This window comes from Arachis stenosperma, chromosome 5, assembly GCF_014773155.1.
Source record: "Arachis stenosperma cultivar V10309 chromosome 5, arast.V10309.gnm1.PFL2, whole genome shotgun sequence".
Classification (NCBI taxonomy): Eukaryota; Viridiplantae; Streptophyta; class Magnoliopsida; order Fabales; family Fabaceae; genus Arachis; species Arachis stenosperma.
In genome coordinates, this window is record NC_080381.1 from 79,230,363 (window position 1) to 79,256,430 (window position 26,068).

Below are 26,068 nucleotides of genomic sequence, written 5' to 3' on the forward strand. Positions count from 1 at the left end.
GCTCCATCCTTTTCTTGGTGATGGGCTTGTCCTCATCAATGGGGGTATCTCCTTCTATGTCAACTCCTACTGAATAACAGAGGTGACAAATGAGATGAGGGAAGGCTAGCCTTGCCAAGGTGGAAGACTTGTCCGCCACTTTATAGAGTTCTTGGGCTATAACCTCATGAACTTCCACTTCTTCTCCAATCATGATGCTATGAATCATGATGGCTCGGTCTAGAGTAACTTCGGACCGGTTGCTAGTGGGAATGATTGAGCGTTGTATGAACTCTAACCATCCTCTAGCCACGGGCTTGAGGTCATGCCTTCTCAATTGAACCGGCTTTCCTCTTGAATCTTGCTTCCATTGTGCGCCCTCTTCACATATGATTGTGAGGACTTGGTCCAACCTTTGATCAAAGTTGACCCTTCTTGTATAAGGATGCTCATCTCCTTGCATCATAGGCAAGTTGAACGCCACCCTTACACTCTCCGGACTAAAATCCAAGTATTTCCCCCGAACCATAGTGAGATAATTCTTTGGATTCGGGTTCACACTTTGGTCATGGTTCTTTGTGATCCATGCATTGGCATAGAACTCTTGAACCATCAAGATTCCGACTTGTTGAATGGGGTTGGTGAGTACTTCCCAACCTCTTCTTCGGATCTCATGGCGGATCTCCGGATATTCACCCTTTTTGAGTTAAAAGGGGACCTCGGGGATCACCTTCTTCAAGGCCACAACTTCATAGAAGTGGACTTGATGCACCCTTGAGAGGAATCTATCCATCTCCCATGACTCGGAGGTGGAAGCTTTTGCCTTCCCTTTCCTCTTTCTAGAGGTTTCTCCGGCCTTGGATGCCATAATGGTTATGGAAAAATGAAAAAGCAACGCTTTTACCACACCAAACTTAAAATGTTTGCTCGTCCTCGAGCAAAAGAAGAAAGAAGATAGTAGAAGAAGAAGAAATGAAGAAGAGGGAGATGGTGGTGTGTTTGGCCAAAGAGGGGGGAAAGTGGTGTTTAGGTTGTGTGAAAATGAAGGGTTGAAGAAGGGTATATAGGAGAGGGGGGGTAATGGTTCGGCCATTATGGGTGGGTTTGGGAGGGAAAGTGGTTTGAATTTGAAGGGTGAGGTTGGTGGGGATTTATGAAGGATGGATGTGAGTGGTGAAGAGAAAGATGGGATTTGATAGGTGAAGGGTTTTTGGGGAAGAGGTGTTGAGGTGATTGGTGAATGGGGGAAGAAGAGAGAGAGTGGTGGCGGGGTCCTGTGGGGTCCACAGATCCTGTGGTGTCAAGGAAAAGTCATCCCTGCACCAAGTGGCATCAAAATTCACGTTTTGAGCCATTTATGGCGTTAAACGCCGGGCTGGTGCCCATTCCTGGCATTTAACGCCAGGTTCTAGCCCTTTTCTGGCATTTAACGCCAGTCTGGTGCCCCTTTCTGGCGTTAAACGCCCAGAATGGTGCCAGACTGGGCGTTAAACGCCCAACTGCTAGGCTTACTGGCGTTTAAACGCCAGCAGCATCTTCCTCCAGGGTGTGCTATTTTTCTTCCTGTTTTTCATTCTGTTTTTGCTTTTTTCATTGTTTTTGTGACTTCTTATGATCATCAACCTACAAAAAAGATAAAATAACAAAAGAAAATAGTTAACTATAAAACATTGGGTTGCCTCCCAACAAGCGCTTCTTTAATGTCATTAGCTTGACAGAGGACTCTCATGGAGCCTCAGAAATACTCAGAACCGTGTTGGAACCTCCCAACACCAAACTTAGAGTTTGAATGTGGGGGTTCAACACCAAACTTAGAGTTTGGTTGTGGCCTCCCAACACCAAACTTAGAGTTTGACTGTGGGGGCTCTGCTTGGCTCTGTTTTGAGGGAAGCTCTTCATGCTTCCTCTCCATGATGATAGAGGGATGTCCTTGGGCCTTAAACACAAAGGATTCTTCATTCACTTGAATGATTAACTCTCCTCTATCAACATCAATTACAGCCTTTGCTGTGGCTAGAAAGGGTCTGCCAAGGATGATGGATTCATCCATGCACTCCCCAGTCTCTAGGACTACGAAATCAGTAGGGATGTAATGGTCTTCAACTTTTACCAGAACATCCTCTACAAGTCCATAGGCTTGTTTTCTTGAGTTGTCTGCCATCTCTAGTGAGATTTTTGCAGCTTGCACCTCAAAGATCCCTAATTTCTCCATTACAGAGAGGGGCATGAGGTTTACACTTGACCCTAAGTCACACAAGGCCTTCTTGAAGGTCATGGTGCCTATGGTGCAAGGTATAGAAAACTTCCCAGGATCCTGCCTCTTTGAGGCAGTTTCTGCCTAGACAAGTCATCCAGTTCTTTGGTGAGCAAGGGAAGTTCATCTTCCCAAGTCTCATTTCCAAATAACTTGTCATTTAGCTTCATGATTGCTCCAAGGTATTTAGCAACTTGCTCTTCAGTGACATACTCATCCTCTTCAGAGGAAGAATACTCATCAGAGCTCATGAAAGGCAGAAGTAAGTCCAATGGAATCTCTATGGTCTCATTTTGAGCCTCAGATTCCCATGGTTCCTCATTGGGGAACTTATTAGAGGCCAGTGGACGTCCAGTGAGGTCTTCCTCAGTGGCGTCCTCTGCCTCCTCTTCCTTCCAGGGTTCGGCCATGTTGATGGCCTTGCACTCTCCCTTTGGATTTTCTTCTGTATTACTTGGGAGAGTACTAGGAGGGAGTTCAGTAACTTTCTTACTCAGCTAACCCACTTGTCCTTCCAAATTCCTAATGGAGGACCTTGTTTCAGTCATGAACTTTGAGTGGTCTTTATTAGATCAGAGACCATTGTTGCTAAGTCAGAAGTACTCTGCTTAGAACTCTCTGTCTGTTGCTGAGAAGATGATGGAAAAGGCTTGCCATTGCTAAACCTGTTTCTTCCACCATATTGTTGTTGAAACCTTGTTGAGGTTTCTCTTGATTCTTCCATGAGAAATTTGGGTGATTTCTCCATGAAGAGTTGTAGGTGTTTCCATAGGGTTCTCCTAGGTAATTCACCTCCTCCATTGAAGGATTCTCAGGATCATAAGCTTCTTCTTCAGATGAAGCTTCCTTAGTACTGCGGGTGTATTTTGCATTCCAGACAGACTTTGAGAAATCATATTGACTTGTTGAGTCAATATCTTGTTCTGAGCCAGTATGGCATTCAGAGTGTCAATCTCAAGGACTCCTTTCTTCTGACTAGTCCCATTGTTCACAGGATTCCTTTCAGAAGTGTACATGAATTGGTTATTTGCAACCATTTCAATTAGCTCTTGAGCCTCTGTAGGCGTCTTCAGATGAAGAGATCCTCCAGCAGAGCTATCCAAAGACATCTTGGATAGTTCAGAGAGACCATCATAGAAAATACCTATGATGCTCCATTCAGAAAGCATGTCTGAGGGACATCTTCTGATTAATTGTTGTATCTTTCCCAAGCTTCATAGAGGGATTCTCCATCCTTCTGTCTGAAGGTTTGGACTTCCACTCTAAGCTTACTCCATCTTTGAGGTGGAAAGAACTTTGCCAAGAAGGCATTGACTAGCTTTTCCCAAGAGTCCAGGCTTTCTTTAGGTTGAGAATCCAACCATATTCTAGCTCTGTCTCTTACAGCAAAAGGGAATAGCATCAGTCTGTAGACCTCAGGGTTAACCCCATTAGTCTTGACTGTGTCACAGATTTGCAAGAATTCAGCTAAGAACTGATGAGGATCTTCCATTGGAAGTCCATGGAACTTGCAATTCTGTTGCATTAGAGAAACTAATTGAGGCTTAAGCTCAAAGTTGTTTGCTCCAATGGCAGGGATAGAGATGCTTCTCCCATAGAAATCAGGAGTAGGTGCAGTGAAGTCACCAGCACCTTCCTTGCATTGTTGGCATTGTTGTTGTTTTCGGCTGCCATGGGTTCTTCTTCCTTGAAGAATTCGGTCAGGTCCTCAACAGAGAGTTGTGCTTAGCTTCTCTTAGCTTTCTCTTCAAGGTCCTTTCAGGTTCAGGGTCAGCTTCAACAAGAATGCCTTTGTCTCTGCTCCTGCTCATATGAAAGAGAAGAGAACAAGAGAAATGTGGAATCCTCTATGTCACAGTATAGAGATTCCTTGAAGTGTCAGAGGAAAAGAAAAATAGAAGAAAGAAGGTAGAAGAATTCGAACTTGATGAGATAGAGTTCGAATTGTGCATTAAGAAGGAGCAGTACTCCATAAATAGAAGGATGTGAGAAGGAGGGAAGGGGATTTTTGAAAATTAATTAAAAAGATGTCAAAAACATTTTAAAAATTGATTGATAATTTTCGAAAATTGAAAGTGGAAAAGAAATAAAGTGATTTTTGAAAAAGATTTTGAGATTAGAAGTTAAAAAGATTTGATTGAAAACTATTTTGAAAAAGATGTGGTTGAGAAGATATGATTGGTTTTAAAAAAAATGTGATTGAGAAGATATGATTTGAAAACAATTTTTAAAAGATATGTTTTGAAAATTATTTTAAAAGATTTGATTTTGAAGATTAGTGACTTGCCTAACAAGAAAAGATATGATTCAAACATTAAACCTTTCTCAACAGAAAAGGTAACAAATTTGAGATGTTCAATCAAATCATTAATTGTTAGGAAGTATCTTTGAAAAAGGAAAGAAATTGATTTTGAAAACATTTGATTGAAAATATATGATTTGAAAAAGATTTGATTTTGAAAAACTTTGAAAACTTGAAAAAAAATTGATTTTGAAAACAAAGTCTTCCCCCTAGCACCATCCTGGCGTTAAACGCCCAGAATGGTATACATTCTGGCGTTTAACGCCCAAAATGATACCTCTTTGGGCGTTAAACGCCCAACCAGGTACCCTGGCTGGCGTTTAAACGCCAGTCTGTCTTCTTCACTGGGCATTTTTGAATGCTCAGCTTTTTCTGTATAATTCCTCTGCAGTATGTTCTGAATCTTCAATTCTTTGTATCATTGACTTGAAAAGACACAAATTAAAAATATTTTGGATTTTAATAATCAAAATGCAACAAGAATCAAATAACAATGCATGCAAGACACCAAACTTAGCAGTTTGTATACTACTGACACTATATGAGACGCATAAACACTCAAGCCAAAAGAATTCAAAGATCAGAGTAAGAAATCATCAAGAATTTCTTGAAGATCCTTAAGACACATGAATGAATGCATGCAATTGACACCAAACTTAAGATGAGACACTAGACTTAAGCAAGAAACATCAAATATTTTTGGTTTTTATGATTTTGTAAATTTTTTTTTGTGTTTTTCGAAAATTAAGTGGAAAAAGGTATCAAAATTCTTAATGAGAATTCCAGGAATCAGTGCAATGCTAGTCTAAGACTCCGGTCCAGGAATTAGACATGGCTTCACAGCCAGCCAAGCTTTCAAAGAAAGCTTCGGTCCAAAACACTAGACATGACCAAAGGTCAGCCAAGCCTTAGCAGATCACTGCTCCAAAAGCAAAATTAATGAAAATCAACAAGCTTTTGTGGTGATAAGTTGAAACCTCGGTCCAATCAGATTAGACATGGCTTCTCAGCCAGCCAGATTTCAACAAATCATCATGAAACTCTAGAATTCATCTTCAAGAATTTCGAAAAAAATAAATACCTAATCTAAGCAACAAGATGAACCGTCAGTTGTCCAAACTGAACAATCCCCGGCATTGTTACCAAAAGCTTGCTCAAAACTTGAACAATCCCCGGCAACGGCGCCAAAAACTTGGTGCGCGAAATTGTGAACAATACTTTTCACAACTCTCATAATCCCTGGTCATGAACTCCAAAAACTTGGTGGTTCAATTCCATGGCATTACACAACTTCGCACAACTAACCAGCAAGTGCACTGGGTCGTCCAAGTAATACCTTACGTGAGTAAGGGTCGATCCCACGGAGATTGTTAGCATTGAAGCAAGCTATGGTCATCTTGTAAATATTAGTCAGGCAAACTCAAATGTATATGATGATGAACGAAAATAACATAAAAGATAAAGATAGTGATACTTATGTAATTCATTGGTAGGAACTTCAGATAAGCGCATGAAGATGCCTTCCCTTCCGTCTCTCTGCTTTCCTACTGCCTTCATCCAATCCTTCTTACTCCTTTCCATGGCAAGCTCGTGTAGGGTTTCACCGTTGTCAATGGCTACCTCCCATCCTCTCAGTGAAAGCGATTGCATATGTCCTGTCACGGCATAGCGGAATTCAGCTGTCGGTTCTCGGTCAGGCCGGAATAATATCCATCGATACTTTTGCGTCTGTCACTAACGCCCCGCCTGCTTGGAGTTTGAAGCACGTCACAGTCATTCAATCATTGAATCCTACTCAGAATACCACAGACAAGGTTTAGACCTTCCGGATTCTCTTGAATGCCGCCATCAGGTCCTGCCTATACCACGAAGATTCTGGTTAAAGAATCCAAGAGATATTCACTAAGCCTTGGTTGCTTGTAGAACAAGAATGGTTGTCAGTCACCTTGTTCATAGGTGAGAATGATGATGAGTGTCACGGATCATCACATTCATCAAGTTGAAGAACAAGTGATATCTTAGAACAAGAACAAGCGGAATTGAATGGAAGAACAATAGTAATTGCATTAATACTCGAGGTACAGCAGAGCTCCACACCTTAATCTATGGTGTGTAGAAACTCCACCGTTGAAAATACATAAGAACAAGGTCTAGGCATGGCCGAATAGCCAGCCTCCCAAAGTGATCAAAAGATCTAAAGAAAAAGGTTCCAAAGATCCGAAGATTTCTAATACAATAGTAAAAGGTCCTACTTATAGAAAACTAGTAGCTTAAGGTGTACAGAAATGAGTAAATGACATAAAAATCCACTTCCGGGCCCACTTGGTGTGTGCTTGGGCTGAGCAATGAAGCATTTTTCGTGTAGAGACTCTTCTTGGAGTTAAACGCCAGCTTTGGTGCCAGTTTGGGCGTTTAACTCCCATTTGGGTGCCAGTTCCGGCGTTTAACGCTGGAATTTCCTGAGGTGACTTTGAACGCCGGTTTGGGCCATCAAATCTTGGGCAAAGTATGGACTATCATATATTGCTGGAAAGCCCAGGATGTCTACTTTCCAACGCCGTTAAGAGCGCGCCAATTGGGCTTCTGTAGCTTCAGAAAATCCACTTCGAGTGCAGGGAGGTCAGAATCCAACAGCATCTACAGTCCTTTTTGGTCTCTGAATCAGAGTTTTGCTCAGGTCCCTCAATTTCAGCCAGAAAATACCTGAAATCACAGAAAAACACACAAACTCATAGTAAAGTCCAGAAAAGTGAATTTTAACTAAAAACTAATAAAAATATACTAAAAACTAACTAGATCATACCAAAAACATACCAAAAACAATGCCAAAAAGTATATAAATTATCCGCTCATCAGCCCTCCATACTGTGATCCATGGCAATGCCATAGGATCTTTTGTGCTTCTTCTCTGGGTACACATCTGTGGATTACTCCGTCTGCACATCTCTTAAAGAGATATGGTTCATCCCAGAGGTAGTACTTGGCATCTGAAATTAATTTCTTTCTTTGCACTTTGCTGTACTCCTGGGGTATGAACCTTACAGCTTTATAATTTGCAATATCTGCAAACCAAGGAGCTTCCTGGATGGCAAAGAGTTGCTCATCTGGGAAAGTCTCAGAGATCTCAGTAGAAGGGAGGGACGCCCCAGCTACTGGTTCTATTCGGGACAGATGATCAGCTTCTTGGTTCTCTGTCCCTTTTCTGTCTCTTATTTCTATATCAAACTCTTGCAGAAGCAACAGCCATCTGATAAGCCTGGGTTTTGAATCCTGCTTTGTGAGTAAGTATTTAAGAGCAGCATGGTCAGTGTACACAACCACTTTGGATCCCACTAGATAGGATCTAAACTTGTCAATGGCATAGACCACTGCAAGTAACTCTTTTTCTGTGGTTGTGTAATTCTTCTGTGCATCATTTAGAACACGGCTAGCATAATAAATGACATGTAGAAGTTTGTTATGCCTCTGTCCCAACACTGCACCAATGGCATGATCACTGGCATCACACATTAATTCAAATGGCAATGTCCAATCTGGTGCAGAGATGACTGGTGCTGTGACCAGCTTAGCTTTCAGGGTCTCAAATGCCTGCAGACACTGTGTGTCAAACACAAATGGTGTGTCAGCAGCTAGCAGGTTACTTAAAGGTTTTGCAATTTTTGAAAAATCCTTTATAAACCTTCTGTAGAATTCTGCATGCCCCAGAAAGCTTCTGATTGCCTTAACATTGGCAGGTGGTGGTAATTTTTCAATTACCTCTACCTTTGCCTTATCCACCTCTATTCCCCTGCTTGAAATTTTATGCCCAAGGACAATTCCTTCAGTCACCATAAAGTGACATTTCTCCCAGTTTAAAACCAGGTTAGTCTCTTGGCACCTTTTCAAGACAAGTGCTAGGTGATTAAGACAGGAGCTGAATGAGTCTCCATATACTGAGAAGTCATCCATGAAGACTTCCAGAAATTTCTCTACCATATCTGAGAAGATAGAGAGCATGCACCTCTGAAAGGTTGCAGGTGCATTGCACAGACCAAAAGGCATCCTCCTATAGGCAAACACGCCAGAAGGGCAAGTGAATGCTGTTTTCTCTTGGTCCTGAGGATCTACTGCAATTTGGTTGTAGCCTGAATAGCCATCCAAAAAGCAGTAATAATCATGACCAGCTAGTCTTTCTAGCATTTGGTCTATGAATGGTAAAGGAAAATGATCCTTTCTGGTGGCTGTATTGAGCCTTCTGTAGTCAATACACATACGCCACCCTGTGACTGTTCTTGTAGGAACCAGTTCATTTTTTTCATTATGAACCACTGTCATGCCTCCCTTTTTGGGGACAACTTGGACAGGGCTCACCCAGGGGCTATCAGAAATAGGATAAATAATCCCAGCCTCTAGTAATTTAGTGACCTCTTTCTGCACCACCTCCTTCATGGCTGGATTTAGCCTCCTTTGTGGTTGGACCACTGGTTTGGCATTATCCTCCAACAGGATCTTGTGCATGCATCTAGCTGGGCTGATGCCCTTAAGATCACTTATGGACCACCCAAGAGCTGTCTTGTGTGTCCTCAGCACTTGAATCAGTGCTTCCTCTTCCTGTGGATTTAAAGCAGAGCTTATAATCACTGGAAAAGTTTCACCCCCTCCCAGAAATGCATATTTCAGGGATGGTGGTAGTGGTTTGAGTTCAGGTTTGGGAGGTTTATCCTCCTCCTGAGGAATTTTCGAAAATTCCTTTGCTTCCTCTAGTTCTTCTTGATCAGGTTGAGCATCTTTGAAGATGTCCTCAAGCTCTGATTCTAGGCTTTCAGCCATATTGATCTCTTCTACCAGAGAGTCAATAATGTCAGCGCCCATGCAGTCATGTGGTGTGTCTGGATGCTGCATAGCTTTTACAGCATTTAACTTGAACTCATCCTCATTGACTCTCAAGGTTACTTCCCCTTTTTGTACATCAATGAGAGTTCGTCCAGTTGCTAGGAAAGGCCTTCCTAGAATGAGAGTTGCACTCTTGTGCTCCTCCATTTCCAGCACCACAAAGTCAGTTGGAAAGGTGAATGGCCCAACCTTGACAATCATATCCTCTATTATGCCTGATGGATGTTTAATGGAGCCATCAGCAAGTTGGAGGCATATCCTGGTTGGTTTGACTTCTCCAGTCAACCCAAGCTTTCTGATAGTGGAAGCAGGTATTAGATTGATGCTTGCTCCAAGATCACATAGGGCTGTCTTGGTGCAAGCGCCTTCCAATGTGCATGGTATCAGAAAGCTTCCAGGATCTTGAAGCTTTTCTGGTAAGCTTTTCAGAATGACTGCACTGCATTCTTCAGTGTGAAACACTTGTTCAGTTTCTCTCCAATCCTTCTTATGACTTAAGATTTCCTTCATGAACTTAGCATAAGAAGGTATTTGCTCAAGTGCCTCTGCAAACGGAATCTTTATTTCAAGAGTCCTTAGATAGTCTGCAAAGCAGGCAAATTGCTTATCCTGTTCCGCCTTGCGGAGTTTCTGAGGATAAGGCATCTTGGCTTGATATTCTTCAACCTTAGATGCTGCAGGTTTATTCCTTACAGAAGTGGTTGAAGAAGCCTTTTTAGAGGGATTACTGTCAGCACTCTCAGGTGTCTGATCTTCCCTTGGCGTTTGAACGCCAGGAATGGGTGAGGATTGGGCGTTAAACGCCAACTTCTCTCCCTTTTCTGGCGTTTGAACGCCAGAACTGGGCAAGGAATGGGCGTTTAACGCCAACTTTCCTTCCCTTTCTGGCGTTTCAATGCCAATAACATTCCTCTCTGGGCTCTTACTGTCCTCAGAGGGATTTTGAACAGTGGTTTGGTTATCCTCTGTCAATTGTTCCTTGTTTGGCTTTTTGCTCTTTTGAGCAGTGGTATTCAGTGTCTTCCCACTCCTCAGTTGAACTGCTTGACACTCCTCTGTTATCTGTTTAGATATTTGCTGTTTTGCTTGATTCAACTGCAGTTCTATGTTCTTGTTAGCAACTTTAGTTTCATAGAGCATCTCTTTAAATTCTGCTAACTGTTCTGTCATCAGGAGCAATTGTTGATTAAGCTCAATTATCTGTTCTTGAGGATTAGGGTCAGTGACTACTGTCATGACTTCCTCTTCTGGAGAGAACTCATTGCTAGAATACAAATATTGGTTTCTAGCAACAGTGTCTATAAGCTCTTGAGCTTCTTCAATTGTCTTCCTCATGTGTATAGATCTACCAGCTGAGTGGTCTAAAGACATCTGAGCTTTTTCTGTAAGCCCATAGTAGAAGATGTCTAACTGTACCCACTCTGAAAACATTTCAGAGGGACATTTCCTTAGCATACCTCTATACCTCTCCCAGGCATTGTAAAGGGATTCATTATCCTCTTGTTTAAAGCCTTGGATGTCCAGCCTTAGCTGTGTCATCCTCTTTGGAGGGTAAAAATGATTCAGTAATTTGTCTGATAACTGTTTCCATGTCTTTATGCTTGCTGTAGGTTGGTTATTTAACCACCTTTTAGCTTGATCTTTTACAGCAAATGGAAACAGTAATAGTCTGTAGACATCCTGATCCACCTCTTTATCATGTACTGTGTCAGTAATTTGTAAGAACTGTGCCAGAAACTCAATAGGTTCTTCCTGTGGAAGACCGGAATACTGGCAATTTTGCTGCACTATGATAATGAGTTGAGGATTTAGCTCAAAGCTGCTTGCTTTGATGGGAGGTGTACAGATGCTACTCCCATATGCAGCTGTAATGGGGTTAGCATATGACCCCAGAGTCCTTTTGGACTGATCAATCCCACTTATGTCCATAATGGACAAAAGGGAAATGATAATGATTGCAAACAGATAAATTTTGTTGTTTTTTTTTTTTTTGAGTTAAACGAAAAAAATAAAATAAAACAAAAGAAAATTAAAATAAAAATTCGAAAATCAAAAAGAAAATAAGATCAAAGCAAATTGAGAACTGAATCAATTAAGTAATTAAAAAGATTTTGAAAATAGCAATTAAAAAGATATGATTGAAAAATTTTTATGAAAAAGATTTGATTTTTGAAAAGAGGAAAGAGAAAAACACAAAAAGACACCAAACTTAAAATTTTTAGAAAATCAAACACTAATTTTTCAAAAATTTTAAGGGAAAAACACAAAGAGGACACCAAACTTAGAACTTTTACGGATCAAAAAGGGACTACGGACATGCAAAATCGAAAATTAAAAGAAAAGCAAAAGCATGCAATTGACACCAAACTTAGAATATGAAACTAGACTCAACTAAAAGACTCTAAACCAATTAAAAACAAAACAGTCTTAATCTAAGCAACAAGATAACCCGTCAGTTGTCCAAACTCGAACAATCCCCGGCAACGGCGCCAAAAACTTGGTGCACGAAATTGCAATCACACTTTTGCAACTCCGCACAACTAACCAGCAAGTGCACTGGGTCGTCCAAGTAATACCTTCCGTGAGCAAGGGTCGATCCCACGGAGATTGTCGGCTTGAAGCAAGCTATGGTTATCTTGTAAATCTTAGTCAAGATATCAGAAGTTATCAGGATTGATTGTGAAAAGCAACAGAACATGAAATAAGTACTTGTTATGCAGTAATGGAGAATAGGTTGGGGTTTTGGAGATGCTCCATCTTCTGAATCTCTGCTTTCCTACTGTCTTCTTCATCAAACATGCAAGGCTCCTTCCATGGCAAGCTGTATGTAGGGTTTCACCGTTGTCAGTGGCTACCTCCCATCCTCTCAGTGAAAACGTTCCTATGCTCTGTCACAGCATAGGCTAATCAGCTGTCGGTTCTCGGTCAGGCCGGAATAGAATCCATTGATTATTTTGCGTCTATCACTAACGCCCCGCCTGCTAGGAGTTTGAAGCACGTCACAGTCATTCAATCATTGAATCCAACTCAGAATACCACAGACAAGGTTTAGACCTTCCGGATTCTCTTGAATGCCGCCATCAGTTCTAGCTTATACCACGAAGATTCTGATTAAGAAATCCAAGAGATATCTACTCAATCTAAGGTAGAACGGAGGTGGTTGTCAGGCACATGTTCATAGTTGAGAATATGATGAGTGTCACGGATCATCACATTCATCCGGGTTAAAAACAAGTGATATCTTAGAATGGAAGCAAGCATGATTGAATAAGAAACAGTAGTAATTGCATTAATCCATCAAGACACAGCAGAGCACCTCACCCCCAACCATGGGGTTTAGAGACTCATGCCGTGGAAGGTACACAAAGAAACGTGTAAAGTGTCATGAGGTACAGATACAATGTCAAAAGATCCTATAAATAGTGAACTAGTAATCCTAAGGTTTACAGAAATGAGTAAATGACAGAAAAATCCACTTCTGGGCCCACTTGGTGTGTGCTTGGGCTGAGCATTGAAGCTTTCATGTGTAGAGACCTTTTCTGGAGTTAAACGCCAGCTTTTATGCCAGTTTGGGCGTTTAACTCCAAGTTTTATGCCAGTTCCAGCGTTAAACGCTGGAATTTCTGAGGCTGATTTGCCACGCCGGTTTAGGCCATCAAATCTTGGGCAAAGTATGGACTATTATATATTGCTAGAAAGCCCAGGATGTCTACTTTCCAACGCCGTTGAGAGCGCGCCAATTGGGCTTCTGAAGCTCCAGAAAATCCACTTCGAGTGCAGGGAGGTCAGAATCCAACAGCATCTGCAGTCCTTTTCAGTCTCTGAATCAGATTTTTGCTCAGGGCCCTGAATTTCAGCCAGAAAATACCTGAAATCACAGAAAAACACACAAACTCATAGTAAAGTCCAGAAAAGTGAATTTTAGCTAAAAACTAATAAAAATATACTAAGAACTCAACTAAAACTACTAAAAACATACTAAAAACAATGCCAAAAAGGGTACAAATTATCCGCTCATCAAGGACCTTGCTAGTATAGTAAATAACATGTACTATCTTGTCTTTCCTCTGTCCTAGAATAGCACCAACAGCAAAATCAGATGCATCACACATTAGTTCAAATGGAAGATTCCAGCTTGATGGTGCTATAACAGGTATAGAGGAGAGTTTCTTTTTGAGTTCATTAAAGGCTACCATGCACTCTTTATCAAAAACAAAGGGAGTATTTGAGGCAAGTAGGTTGCTAAGGGGTTTTGCAATCTTTGAAAAATCTTTGATAAACCACCTATAGAACTCAGCATGTCCCAAAAAGCTTCTGAATGCTTTGACATTGCAAGGTGGAGGTAATTTTCCAATTACTTCCACTTTGCCTTGTCTACTTCTATGCCATCTTTTGAAATCTTTTAACCAAGAACCACCTCTTCAGTCACAATAAAATGGTACTTCTCCCAATTTAAAATCAGGTTGGTTTCTTGACACCTTTTTAGCACAAGGGCAAGATGGTATAGGCAATCAAAATATGAGTTCCCAAACACAAAGAAGTCATCCATAAATACTTCTATGAACTTCTCAATCATATCTGAAAAAATGGAGAGCATGCACCTTTGGAATGTTGCAGGTGCATTACACAATCCAAAGGGCATTCTCCTATAAGCAAAGACACCATATGGACAAGTAAATGAAGTTTTTTCCTGATCCTTGGGGTCTACAACAATTTGATTGTATCCCAAATATCCATCCAGGAAGCAATAATACTCATGTCCTGCCAATCTTTCAAGCATCTGGTCCATGAAGGGTAGGGGAAATTGATCATTTCGGGTGGCTTCATTAAGTTTCTGGTAGTCAATGCACATACGCCATCCGGTCATTATCCTTATGGGTATCAATTTATTCTTCTCATTTGCCACAACAGTGATCCCTCCCTTCTTAGGGACTACTTGCACCGGGCTTACCCAAGGGCTGTCTGAGATGGGGTAGATCACCCCTGCTTGCCACAATTTCAACACTTCTTTCTGAACCACTTCATTCATAGTTGGGTTCAGCCTCCTTTGTTGTTGTCTTGAAGGTTTGGCATCCTCTTCAAGTAAGATTTTATGCGTACACAATGAAGGACTGATCCCCTTTAAATCTGCAAGTGTCCATCCTATGGCATCCTTGTGTTGTCTCAGCACTTGGATAAGTTCCTCTTCTTATTCCTTACTCAGACTTGAATTTATGATTACTGAGTGAGTGTTATTAGCACCCAGATATGCATATTTCAAGCTGAGTGGTAAGGCTTTCAGCTCTAGTTTTGGTGACTCTGCATCTTTGTTGTCTGTGGTAGTTGGCATGATTGAGTTTCTCATGGTTGCTTGTGGTAGTTCTCCATCTGGTGCTTGTTCCAGCTTAATGCTTTCTCCATATTGTTCTTCTTCCATGACTTCTTGAACTATCTGTTCCATGGTGTCTACCAGCATGCATTCTCCTATGGATTCTTTGGGGTAACTCATTGCTTTAAAGACGTTGAAGACCATTTTCTCTTCATGCAATCTCAAGACTAGTTCCCCTTTCTGCACATCAATGATGGCTCCGACAGTAGCTAGAAATGGTCTTCCTAGGATAATTGACGTGTTGCCCTCTTCTTCCATGTCCAGTACAACGAAATTAGCAGGGAAAATGAATTCTCCTACTTTCACTAGCAAGTCTTCCACCACCCAATGTGGAAACTTAAATGTTCTGTCAGCCAATTAGAGCGCCATTCTTGTTGGCTTGGGTTCCTCAATCTTCATCCTTATCATCATGGTTAGGGACATAAGATTTATGCTAGCTCTCAAATCACACAAAGCTTTCTCAATAATGATGTCCCCTATGATGCAGGGGATTTGAAAACTCCATGGGTCTTTCAGCTTTTGAGGCAGCTTCTTATGTATGATGGCGTTGCATTCCTCATTCAATACTATGGTTTCTTTTGGTTATAAGCTCCATTAAGAACTTGGCATAGAGTGACATTTGTTCTAATGCCTCAGCAAATGGCATGTTGATTTGGAGCATCTTGAAGATCTCTAGAAACTTAGAGAATTGGCCATCCTTCCCATCTTTTCTCAGTCTTTGTGGGTATGGTGCCTTTGGCACATAGGGCTTCAAGACTGGTTTTGGTGGAGGTGAAGCCGGGATCTCCCTTTCATCCTCGTTCCCATGCTTTGATGCAACCTCTTCATGATTATCTTTGCTTGGGGTTCCTTCCTCTACAACCTTCCCACTTCTTATAGTTATGCCTTTGCATTCTCCTCTTGGGTTAGTCATGGTATCACTGGAAAATGTGTGTGTAGGAAATGGGATTTGCTTGGACAAAATCCCCAATTGTGCTTCCAACTTTGAGATTGCTGCGCCTTGATTTTTCAGATTTGACCTGTATTCCTCTTGATTAGCATCTATCCTTCTATCAGTTTGCGCTTGTCTGTCCATGAGGGTGGAGACTGCTCCTGAAATCTGGGATGACAGTTGTGCTATTGCAGCCTCCATCCTCTCAAAGGTACTCTTGATTTCGCATGGTTGCATTGTTGAGGATGGTTTATCTTAATTGAGGTTGTTGTGTATGGGTTGGTTGTTATGGTATGATGTGTTTTGTTAGTTATGGTAGGGTCTATGGTTTCCTGTTTGATGGTTGGGGTTGTGGTTGGGATGCTGATTTGATGAATAAGGCTTGTTGTGGTCTTGGTTGTGGTTTTGTTGATTTTCCCACCCAATGTTTGGGTGGTTCTTCCAACCTGGGTTGTATGTCTTAGAGTGTGGGTCATATGGTGTTCTGGATGAATTGTTCACATAATTAGCTTGTTCCCAGTCACCTTCAGATTCTGGTGCATTCCCTTATTGTTGAGGAGTTTGGTCTTGAATGACTGAGGCTTGGTTGGACTCCATCCTGTTGGTTAAGGCTGCTATTTGTGCTGCAATTGCCTTGTTCTGAGCTATCAAAGCATCTATAGAGTTGAGTTCTAGCACTCCCTTCTTCTGAGTCCTTTCTGAAGCATAGAAATACTCATTTTCAGCTACAGTCTCAATGACATCTATGGCCTCTTCAATGGTTTTCTTTTTGTTGAGTGAGCCTCCTAAAGAATGATCCACTGCCTTATTTGCTTCATAGGATAGTCCCTCATAAAAGATATGTAGTTGTACCCACTCATTGAACATTTCCAGTGGGCATCTTCTTGTCAAATCTTTGAATCTCTCCCAGGCCTCATAGAGTGTTTCTCTATCTTGTTGTATGAAAGTTTGCACCTCAGCTCTCAGCCTGTTGATTCTTTGTGGAGGGTAAAATCTTGCAAGGACATCCTCCCATGTAGTTAGGCTATCCTTGGGGAATAATTCCAACAACTTTGCTACCTTATCTCTGAGTGAGAAAGGGAACAAGAGTAGTTTGTAGATGTCAGGGTGTATCCCGTTGGACTCTACAGTATCACATATCCTCAAGAATGTGCTGAGATGTTGATTAGAGTCTTCTTGGGCACTTCCTCCATATGAGAAATTATTCTGAACAAGTGTGATGAGCTGAGGCTTTAGCTCAAAATTATTGGCATGATTTGTTGGCTTTAGGATGCTGCTGCCACAATTTCCTGTGTAACAACCCTGATTTTCGAGTACATGAGATCTTTTCTGAAAGTACGAATTTCTCCGGAAGATCAGTAAAGAGAACACCTCTGTTATATCATCAAGCATCTCAATCCTCATTATCATTATGTCATTCTTAAGCTAGAACCTTCTCTGAGGCAAGCTCGATAATGCAATCGCGAAGAACCTAGTTTTTGAACCGTATCGGTTGGCAGTTTTGATTCTAATTTTCGTAAATAGTCTCTGTTTGACGAACCGGACTCGATTCATGAGAGAAGAGAGATAATAGGGTAATATCATCATTATATGAGTATTAGAAGCTTCTTGAATGATATTATAAGGTTACCTAGTCTATTTTTGTTAAAAACAGAAAATCAGTTTAACCGGGTTTACGATTTACTGGTGCAGCTTAGCACCAGCACTCTCTGATGACTTTAGCAATGCTAAGGCCTCATCATACATGTTTTATTCTCATAATAAATATGTTACTAGTGTCATTTATGCTAGTAGCTCAAAAAATCATTTTTAGAGATATTTTTACGAGTGTTCCGATACACCTAGTTTTAGTAGTTGTACACCAGAGATATTTTAATATTATTTTAATCCACCTCCAAGCCAACCAATCACAACTCACCCTACACCCCCAAAACCCCCAAGGCTGCCTCATTTGCTCATTGTGGCCAAAATCACCAAGAGAAAAAGGAGAGAAAGTTCTTGGTTCATAAATCTTCAAAGCTTGATTTCTTCTGAACTAAAACTCAAATCAAAACTCCGATTTCACCAAAATGATCCTCTCTTCTTCCTCTACATAACCATATAACATATCAAGGCTGGAAATAAGGTGAGATGGCTGTCTCCCTCCCTCTTCAATTCGGTTTTCAAGGAAAACCATGCAAAACATGTGTTTTCTTGATGTTTTTCCTTAGGAATCATGCTTAACTTGACTTGAGGGCCAAGAAACGTGACTTTCCAGAAAGTCTAAGGTTAGAAATCACTTCCTAACATGCTGAGTGAAATTTGGTCAGTTGGGAGTTTTTGGATTTAAAGTTGTTCTTGATGTGTTTTAGGAGGAAAAAGTGCTTTAAGAACACTTCAAAGAGTAACCGGATTTGAGGCAGCAAATCAAGGTAGGGTGTCACGAAATTAATCTTGATTATTTGTGTTTGAGATGTGTGAATGTTGTATTATTTGGCTGTGCTAAAAATTGGTTGCATATATGATTGATTCTTGGTGAAAATTTGGTGAAATTTTGATGAAATTTGATGAAATTCAAGCTTTAAAGTTCATGTTCTTGGGCAGCTGGAAAAACGAACCCTAGGCCCTAAATTGAGGTTTAATTTGTGTTGAAATCATGTAGAAAAGATGGGGTTTTAGTGGCTGCTAATTTATTATGAATTATAGTAAAAATCGGTTGCTGAAAAGACTGAAAAACGGGTAAAAACAGAGAAAGAATCTGAAGAATATACGAAGAACATGAAGAACACTTTGAGTGTGGTGAAGAACATTGAAGAACACCTTTTAGATCTTATAAAGGGCAAGGAAGTAAATATTTTGGTGTTTGAGGGGTTGTTTGGTAATTTCTGAAAGTTAGGGTGGTAAAAGTAGAAATATTAAAAGTTACGGGTGGTAAAAAGTGAATTTTAAAGGTTAAAAGTAAAAGTGAGTTAATTTTCGAAAATTTAATAATAAAATAATAAATAATAATAAAATATTAAATAATAATATTTAATTAAAAATAATATTTTAATAAAAATAATAAAATAATGCAGAAAAGGCAGTTTTCTGTAAAAGCTTTAGAAAGACAACTTTAAGTGCAGAATCTCATAATTACCTTTATAAAACCCTTAGGGAGTGGTAATAACATGTTAGTGAGGAAAAGATAAAAAAAAGATAAAGGTTGAAGAAAAGATAAAAGTCAAAGAAAAAGTCTGTAAAGTTTTAATGACAGAAAACAGACAGAGATTAGTGAACGAATTAGGGTAACATAGATAGTACTTGAGTTGCGACTAGGGTTAGGTATTATATGAAAAGTTAAACTGTTTCAGTATAGACTTAATGAACCTATACTTGGGACAGGCTAACTATTCATACCGAAATTTACATAAGCTTCAACTATATATGTTAAGCAGAGAAAATCAGAGCAGAGTAGGGAAACACAGAGAACAGAATAATCAGAGTTGAGGAAAGAGATAAAGAGAAGAAGAGTAACATATATATAAAGGAAATAGTAATCAGAGAAAAATAAAGAGATACAGAAAACAGAGTAATTAGAGCAGAGTAAAGAGATAAAGAGAAAGTTAAGAAAGGTTTAGGAATATGTGTTAAGGATTCAAATGGAAAGAGGAAATGAAGATTGATTTGTGGATTTGTTGAGGTTGAGAAAGGATAACGGAAAACGATAAAAGGCGGGAATGCCCCACAAACTGTTAGTTGTTTAACTACGGGGGACACCCATGAACTGATAATTGGTTGAATTCGGGAAGTACCCACGAACTGAATGATCATTGATCTCGGGGAAACCCATAAATTGTTATTTATTTTATAAGCGGGAAAAACCCACGGACTGATAATCATTGATTACGGGAATAACCCATGAATCGTTGTATGTTGATCTCGAGTATAACCCACGAACTAAAGATCACTATGTTATTGTGTATTGATCTCGGGGAATAACCCACGAACTGAAGATCTCTGTTTTATTGTTGTGAATTGATCTCGGGGACGCCCACGAACTGAGGATCACTGTTTCCCCTTGTGCGTATATTATGGGGTCGGGCTTTGTGCCGACTGCCGGTAGTCACGAAGGAGTAGTATTCTTACCACCGACACATATGCACTAAGGACACAAAGGGAAGCCATATCTGGGACTTGTTCCTAGGTAATGTCGGGATGCAGGATGTAAACCGACACGTGAGCTCATGGCCTGCATAGGACAGACATGCATCATACTTGGTTGTGCATTTCCTCTGTTATGATTGTTGAGTAAATGTATGCTTTGTTTGTTTGTATTCTATTCTTTGTATTTGTGTTGTATTTTCTTTTATTCTTTTGTTTGTGTCCTGCTTTCTGTTGTCTCTATTTTTTTAATTTATCTGTCTTCTATTTACTGCTCATCTATATTCTGTTATTCATCTGCCAAACAACATAGAATTAATGAACGTAACTAATAACCCCGACCCTACTAAGGACTCCCCAGTTCTTACCCCTTCTCTCTCCCTTCCCCTTCAGATAGAAGTAAGAGTACCTTACCGTAGTTCGTTGATGATGGTTCTGTGAAGAGGATCCTGCTCTAGATAGTCTTCTGAGTCTAGGGTGAATATCGTTCTCTGATTATATGTATATACTGTGAGACCAGCCAACGTCTGCACCCCGTTCGTATGCGCACCTTAACCTAAAACCCGTGTACAAGACTCCTGTTGTGTGGCTACTTGATGTGGTACCAAAGAGACGTTCTATGGCAATGTCTGATCCTGCAGAGGAGCAGCAGACGATGTTCTACCTTTTGGTGACGTTCCACCTGACTTGAGTTTTGAAGACTTAGAACGTACTTTCCCTCGCTTTAGTAGTTTAGAGGGACTAGGTGAGTATAGAGTCTAGGCTAGCCTGGGTGCCAGCTTAGAGACCTCTTGAACAGGTCAGGACCTGGGATGTTGTATGTATATATATGTATATAGTTATTATCTAGCTATATCTAGGGGTGTTCTAACTAAAAGTTTATACTTAAATAAAAGTTGGATCACTGAATATTGTGGACTGCTTGTGATGTATTTATGTGTAGTTGTTTATAACCGTTTTATCTGTTATCAGTTGTGAATTGATTATGTATGATTCCGTCTATTAACCGAAATGTTTTCAAACAAAAAAAATATACCTCGCAAATTAACCACGCTTTTAACAACGAATCAGGCTCATATAATAAATAATAGATAATAATTAGGTAGACAAGTTGGTAGCGCTCAGTTTCTAGTATGATCATGACGTACCAGAAATTGGGTCGTTACAATTTGGTATCAGAGCAGTTCGTTCCCAGTAGAGCCTGGGGAGTGGACTGACTATGCTTCATTGCATACTCTGTTGTGTGTCTCATGTGTATAGGATATCCCGGTGATATATGTTGCATGATTGTTTCTGTGTTTTCATTTTGGGAATGTTTACACTTGACTTGAAGTGTTAAGACTAATCACCTTAACAATGATTGTTTGGTGTGAACAAGACTATAATGGGTTCACGGAGACAAGGTGTACGGGAAGGAATTCCTAATGTTAACTACGAGAGGGAACAGGAAACGTTTATGGCTACTATGAACGACGTGGCTGAAGTAGTGCGTGAAGCTGCTGTAGGAGCGGCTAGGGCTGTTGAACGTCTCGGAGTGAGAGATGGGAACAAGAATGAATACGGAGAAGATAATGTAAACGATGAGAACAACTTAGGGCATCCTGAAAGACCTATGACCCTTGCGACCTTTCTAAAGGTTAACCCGCCTAAGTTTAAAGGTACACTCGTTGCGACCGATGCTGACAACTGGTTTCGAGGTATCGAACGATCACTGCGAGCGCAACATGTTCCGGAAGGCCAACACGTGGAGTTCGCTACTTATATGCCTGAGGGAGAAGCTGAGTACTGGTGGCAGGGGATACAGCGACTGCTACAACAAAATGAAAATAACATTCCTTGGGATATCTTTAGGGACAAATTTTATAAAAAGTATTTTCCGGGAGCAGCACGAGATGCTAAGGAGATGGAGCTTATGCAGCTGAGGCAAGGGGATATGACTGTTGCTGAGTATGCCCGTAAATTCGATGACTTGTGTCGTTTCTCCAAGATTTGTCAAGGGAACCCAGCAGACTTTGAGGAATGGAAGTGTTTAAAGTTTGAAGGAGGACTCCGAGAAGAACTGATGAATTCTGTTGTTCCGCTAGAAATACGAAATTTTGCTGAACTAGTGAATAAAAGTAAACTAGTGGAAGAATGTTCAAAGAAGTTGGCGACAGCTCGAGCAAGTCGTAGGGAGGATTTACAAAGAGACTTTGTTCAGAATTTAGCCCCTCAAGGTCGCAACTTTAAAGCCATTGGTCAATTCCAGCATTGGAATGGAAACCACCGAGCTGTCAGCCTTCTAACTTGCAATAATGGTAGTGACAATAACCGTGACATTCGACAAGGACATGAGAGTCAACCTCACCAAGCTCAGAATGGTGTAATATGCCCAACTTGTGGAAAGAACCATGGTAGTAGGCTTTGCCGGGTTAGAACAGGTTTATGTTACTATTGTAATAAGGAAGGACATTGGGCAATAGACTGTCGGAAAAGAATGGTAGATGAGTCTGCTGGCAACATTATAAAGTTTGGATCTATCGCTCGAGGTAAGTTCTATGCTAAGAATTTGCTTAAGTCAGATATCATTGCAACTTTTTACCTACGCCTCAAATTTTGAGGGCAAAATTTTCTTTTAGGAGGGTAGAATGTAACAACCCTGATTTTCGAGTACATGAGATCTTTTCTGAAAGTACGAATTTCTCCGGAAGATCAGTAAAGAGAACACCTCTGTTATATCATCAAGCATCTCAATCCTCATTATCATTATGTCATTCTTAAGCTAGAACCTTCTCTGAGGCAAGCTCGATAATGCAATCGCGAAGAACCTAGTTTTTGAACCGTATCGGTTGGCAGTTTTGATTCTGATTTTCGTAAATAGTCTCTGTTTGACGAACCGGACTCGATTCATGAGAGAAGAGAGATAATAGGGTAATATCATCATTATATGAGTATCAGAAGCTTCTTGAATGATATTATAAGGTTACCTAGTCTATTTTTGTTAAAAACAGAAAATCAGTTTAACCGGGTTTACGATTTACTGGTGCAGCTTAGCACCAGCACTCTCTGATGACTTTAGCAATGCTAAGGCCTCATCATACATGTTTTATTCTCATAATAAATATGTTACTAGTGTCATTTATGCTAGTAGCTCAAAAAATCATTTTTAGAGATATTTTTACGAGTGTTCCGATACACCTAGTTTTAGTAGTTGTACACCAGAGATATTTTAATATTATTTTAATCCACCTCCAAGCCAACCAATCACAACTCACCCTACACCCCCAAAACCCCCAAGGCTGCCTCATTTGCTCATTGTGGCCGAAAATCACCAAGAGAAAAAGGAGAGAAAGTTCTTGGTTCATAAATCTTCAAAGCTTGATTTCTTCTGAACTAAAACTCAAATCAAAACTCCGATTTCACCAAAATGATCCTCTCTTCTTCCTCTACATAACCATATAACATATCAAGGCTGGAAATAAGGTGATATGGCTGTCTCCCTCCCTCTTCAATTCGGTTTTCAAGGAAAACCATGCAAAACATGTGTTTTCTTGATGTTTTTCCTTAGAAATCATGCTTAACTTGACTTGAGGGCCAAGAAACGTGACTTTCCAGAAAGTCTAAGGTTAGAAATCACTTCCTAACATGCTGAGTGAGATTTGGTCAGTTGGGAGTTTTTGGATTTAAAGTTGTTCTTGATGTGTTTTAGGAGGAAAAAGTGCTTTAAGAACACTTCAAAGAGTAACCGGATTTGAGGCAGCAAATCAAGGTAGGGTGTCACGAAATTAATCTTGATTATTTGTGTTTGAGATGTGTGAATGTTGTATTATTTGGCTGTGCTAAAACTTGGTTGCATATATGATTGATTCTTGGTGAAAATTTGGTGAAATTTTGATGAAATTTGATGAAATTCAAGCTTTAAAGTTCATGTTCTTGGGCAGCTGGAAAAACGAACCCTAGGCCCTAAATTGAGGTTTAATTTGTGTTAAAATCATGTAGAAAAGATGAGGTTTTAGTGGCTGCTAATTTATTATGAATTATAGTAAAAATCGGTTGCTGAAAAGACTGAAAAACGGGTAAAAACAGAGAAAGAATCTGAAGAATATACGAAGAACATGAAGAACACTTTGAGTGTGGTGAAGAACATTGAAGAACACCTTTTAGATCTTATAAAGGGCAAGGAAGTAAATATTTTGGTGTTTGAGGGGTTGTTTGGTAATTTCTGAAAGTTAGGGTGGTAAAAGTAGAAATATTAAAAGTTACGGGTGGTAAAAAGTGAATTTTAAAGGTTAAAAGTAAAAGTGAGTTAATTTTCGAAAATTTAATAATAAAATATTAAATAATAATATTTAATTAAAAATAATATTTTAATAAAAATAATAAAATAATGCAGAAAAGGCAGTTTTCTGTAAAAGCTTTAGAAAGACAACTTTAAGTGCAGAATCTCATAATTACCTTTATAAAACCCTTAGGGAGTGGTAATAACATGTTAGTGAGGAAAAGATAAAGAAAAGATAAAGGTTGAAGAAAAGATAAAAGTCAAAGAAAAAGTCTGTAAAGTTTTAATGACAGAAAACAGACAGAGATTAGTGAACGAATTAGGGTAACTTAGATAGTACTTGAGTTGTGACTAGGGTTAGGTATTATATGAAAAGTTAAACTGTTTCAGTATAGACTTAATGAACCTATACTTGGGACATGCTAACTATTCATACCGAAATTTACATAAGCTTCAACTATATATGTTAAGCAGAGAAAATCAGAGCAGAGTAGGGAAACACAGAGAACAGAATAATCAGAGTTGAGGAAAGAGATAAAGAGAAGAAGAGTAACATATATATAAAGGAAATAGTAATCAGAGAAAAATAAAGAGTTACAGAAAACAGAGTAATTAGAGCAGAGTAAAGAGATAAAGAGAAAGTTAAGCAAGGTTTAGGAATATGTGTTAAGGATTCAAAGGGAAAGAGGAAATGAAGATTGATTTGTGGATTTGTTGAGGTTGAGAAAGGATAACGGAAAACGATAAAAGGCGGGAATACCCCACAAACTGTTAGTTGTTTAACTACGGGGGACACCCATGAACTGATAATTGGTTGAATTCGGGAAGTACCCACGAATTGAATGATCATTGATCTCGGGAAAACCCATAAATTGTTATTTGTTTTATAAGCGGGAAAAACCCACGGACTGATAATCATTGATTACGGGAATAACCCATGAATCGTTGTATGTTGATCTCGAGTATAACCCACGAACTGAAGATCACTATGTTATTGTGTATTGATCTCGGGGAATAACCCACGAACTGAAGATCTCTGTTTTATTGTTGTGAATTGATCTCGGGGACGCCCACGAACTGAGGATCACTGTTTCCCCTTGTGCGTATATTATGGGGTCGGGCTTTGCGCCGACTGCCGGTAGTCACGAAGGAGTAGTATTCTTACCACCGACACATATGCACTAAGGACACAAAGGGAAGCCATATCTGGGACTTGTTCCTAGGTAATGTCGGGATGCAGGATGTAAACCGACATGTGAGCTCATGGCCTGCATAGGACAGACATGCATCATACTTGGTTGTGCATTTCCTCTGTTATGATTGTTGAGTAAATGTATGCTTTGTTTGTTTGTATTCTATTCTTTGTATTTGTGTTGTATTTTCTTGTATTCTTTTGTTTGTGTCCTGCTTTCTGTTGTCTCTATTTTTTTAATTTATCTGTCTTCTATTTACTGCTCATCTATATTCTGTTATTCATCTGCCAAACAACATAGAATTAATGAACGTAACTAATAACCCCGACCCTACTAAGGACTCCCCAGTTCTTACCCCTTCTCTCTCCCTTCCCCTTTAGATGGAAGTAAGAGTACCTTACCGTAGTTCGTTGATGATGGTTCTGCGAAGAGGATCCTGCTCTAGATAGTCTTCTGAGTCTAGGGTGAATATCGTTCTCTGATTATATGTATATACTATGAGACCAGCCAACGTCTGCACCCCGTTCGTATGCGCACCTTAACCTAAAACCCGTGTACAAGACTCCTGTTGTGTGGCTACTTGATGTGGTACCAAAGAGACGTTCTATAGCAATGTCTGATCCTGTAGAGGAGCAGCAGACGATGTTCTACCTTTTGGTGACGTTCCACCTGACTTGAGTTTTGAAGACTTAGAACGTACTTTCCCTCGCTTTAGTAATTTAGAGGGACTAGGTGAGTATAGAGTCTAGGCTAGCCTGGGTGCCAGCTTAGAGACCTCTTGAACAGGTCAGG

The 26,068-nt window shown here is 40.0% G+C and overlaps 1 protein-coding gene and 1 non-coding gene across 2 annotated transcripts; both read left to right on the top strand.

Moving 5' to 3' along the window:
• Positions 1 to 3,396: 3,396 nt before the first annotated feature.
• Positions 3,397 to 3,503, top strand: LOC130984356 (small nucleolar RNA R71). Its single transcript, XR_009088296.1, has one exon. It is a non-coding gene; the product is annotated as a small nucleolar RNA R71 (small nucleolar RNA).
• A 17,706-nt stretch (positions 3,504 to 21,209) lies between these two features.
• LOC130980925 (uncharacterized) lies at positions 21,210 to 22,424 on the top strand. The gene has a single exon (XM_057904566.1). It carries the CDS (start codon positions 21,210 to 21,212, stop codon positions 22,422 to 22,424), a length of 1,215 nt encoding a protein of 404 aa, XP_057760549.1.
• The last annotated feature ends 3,644 nt before the right edge of the window (positions 22,425 to 26,068 follow it).

Coding starts and splice junctions, on each gene's coding strand:
- LOC130980925 (XM_057904566.1), top strand. CDS start 21,210: ATGGGTTCACGGAGACAAGGTGTACGGGAAGGAATTCCTAATGTTAAC.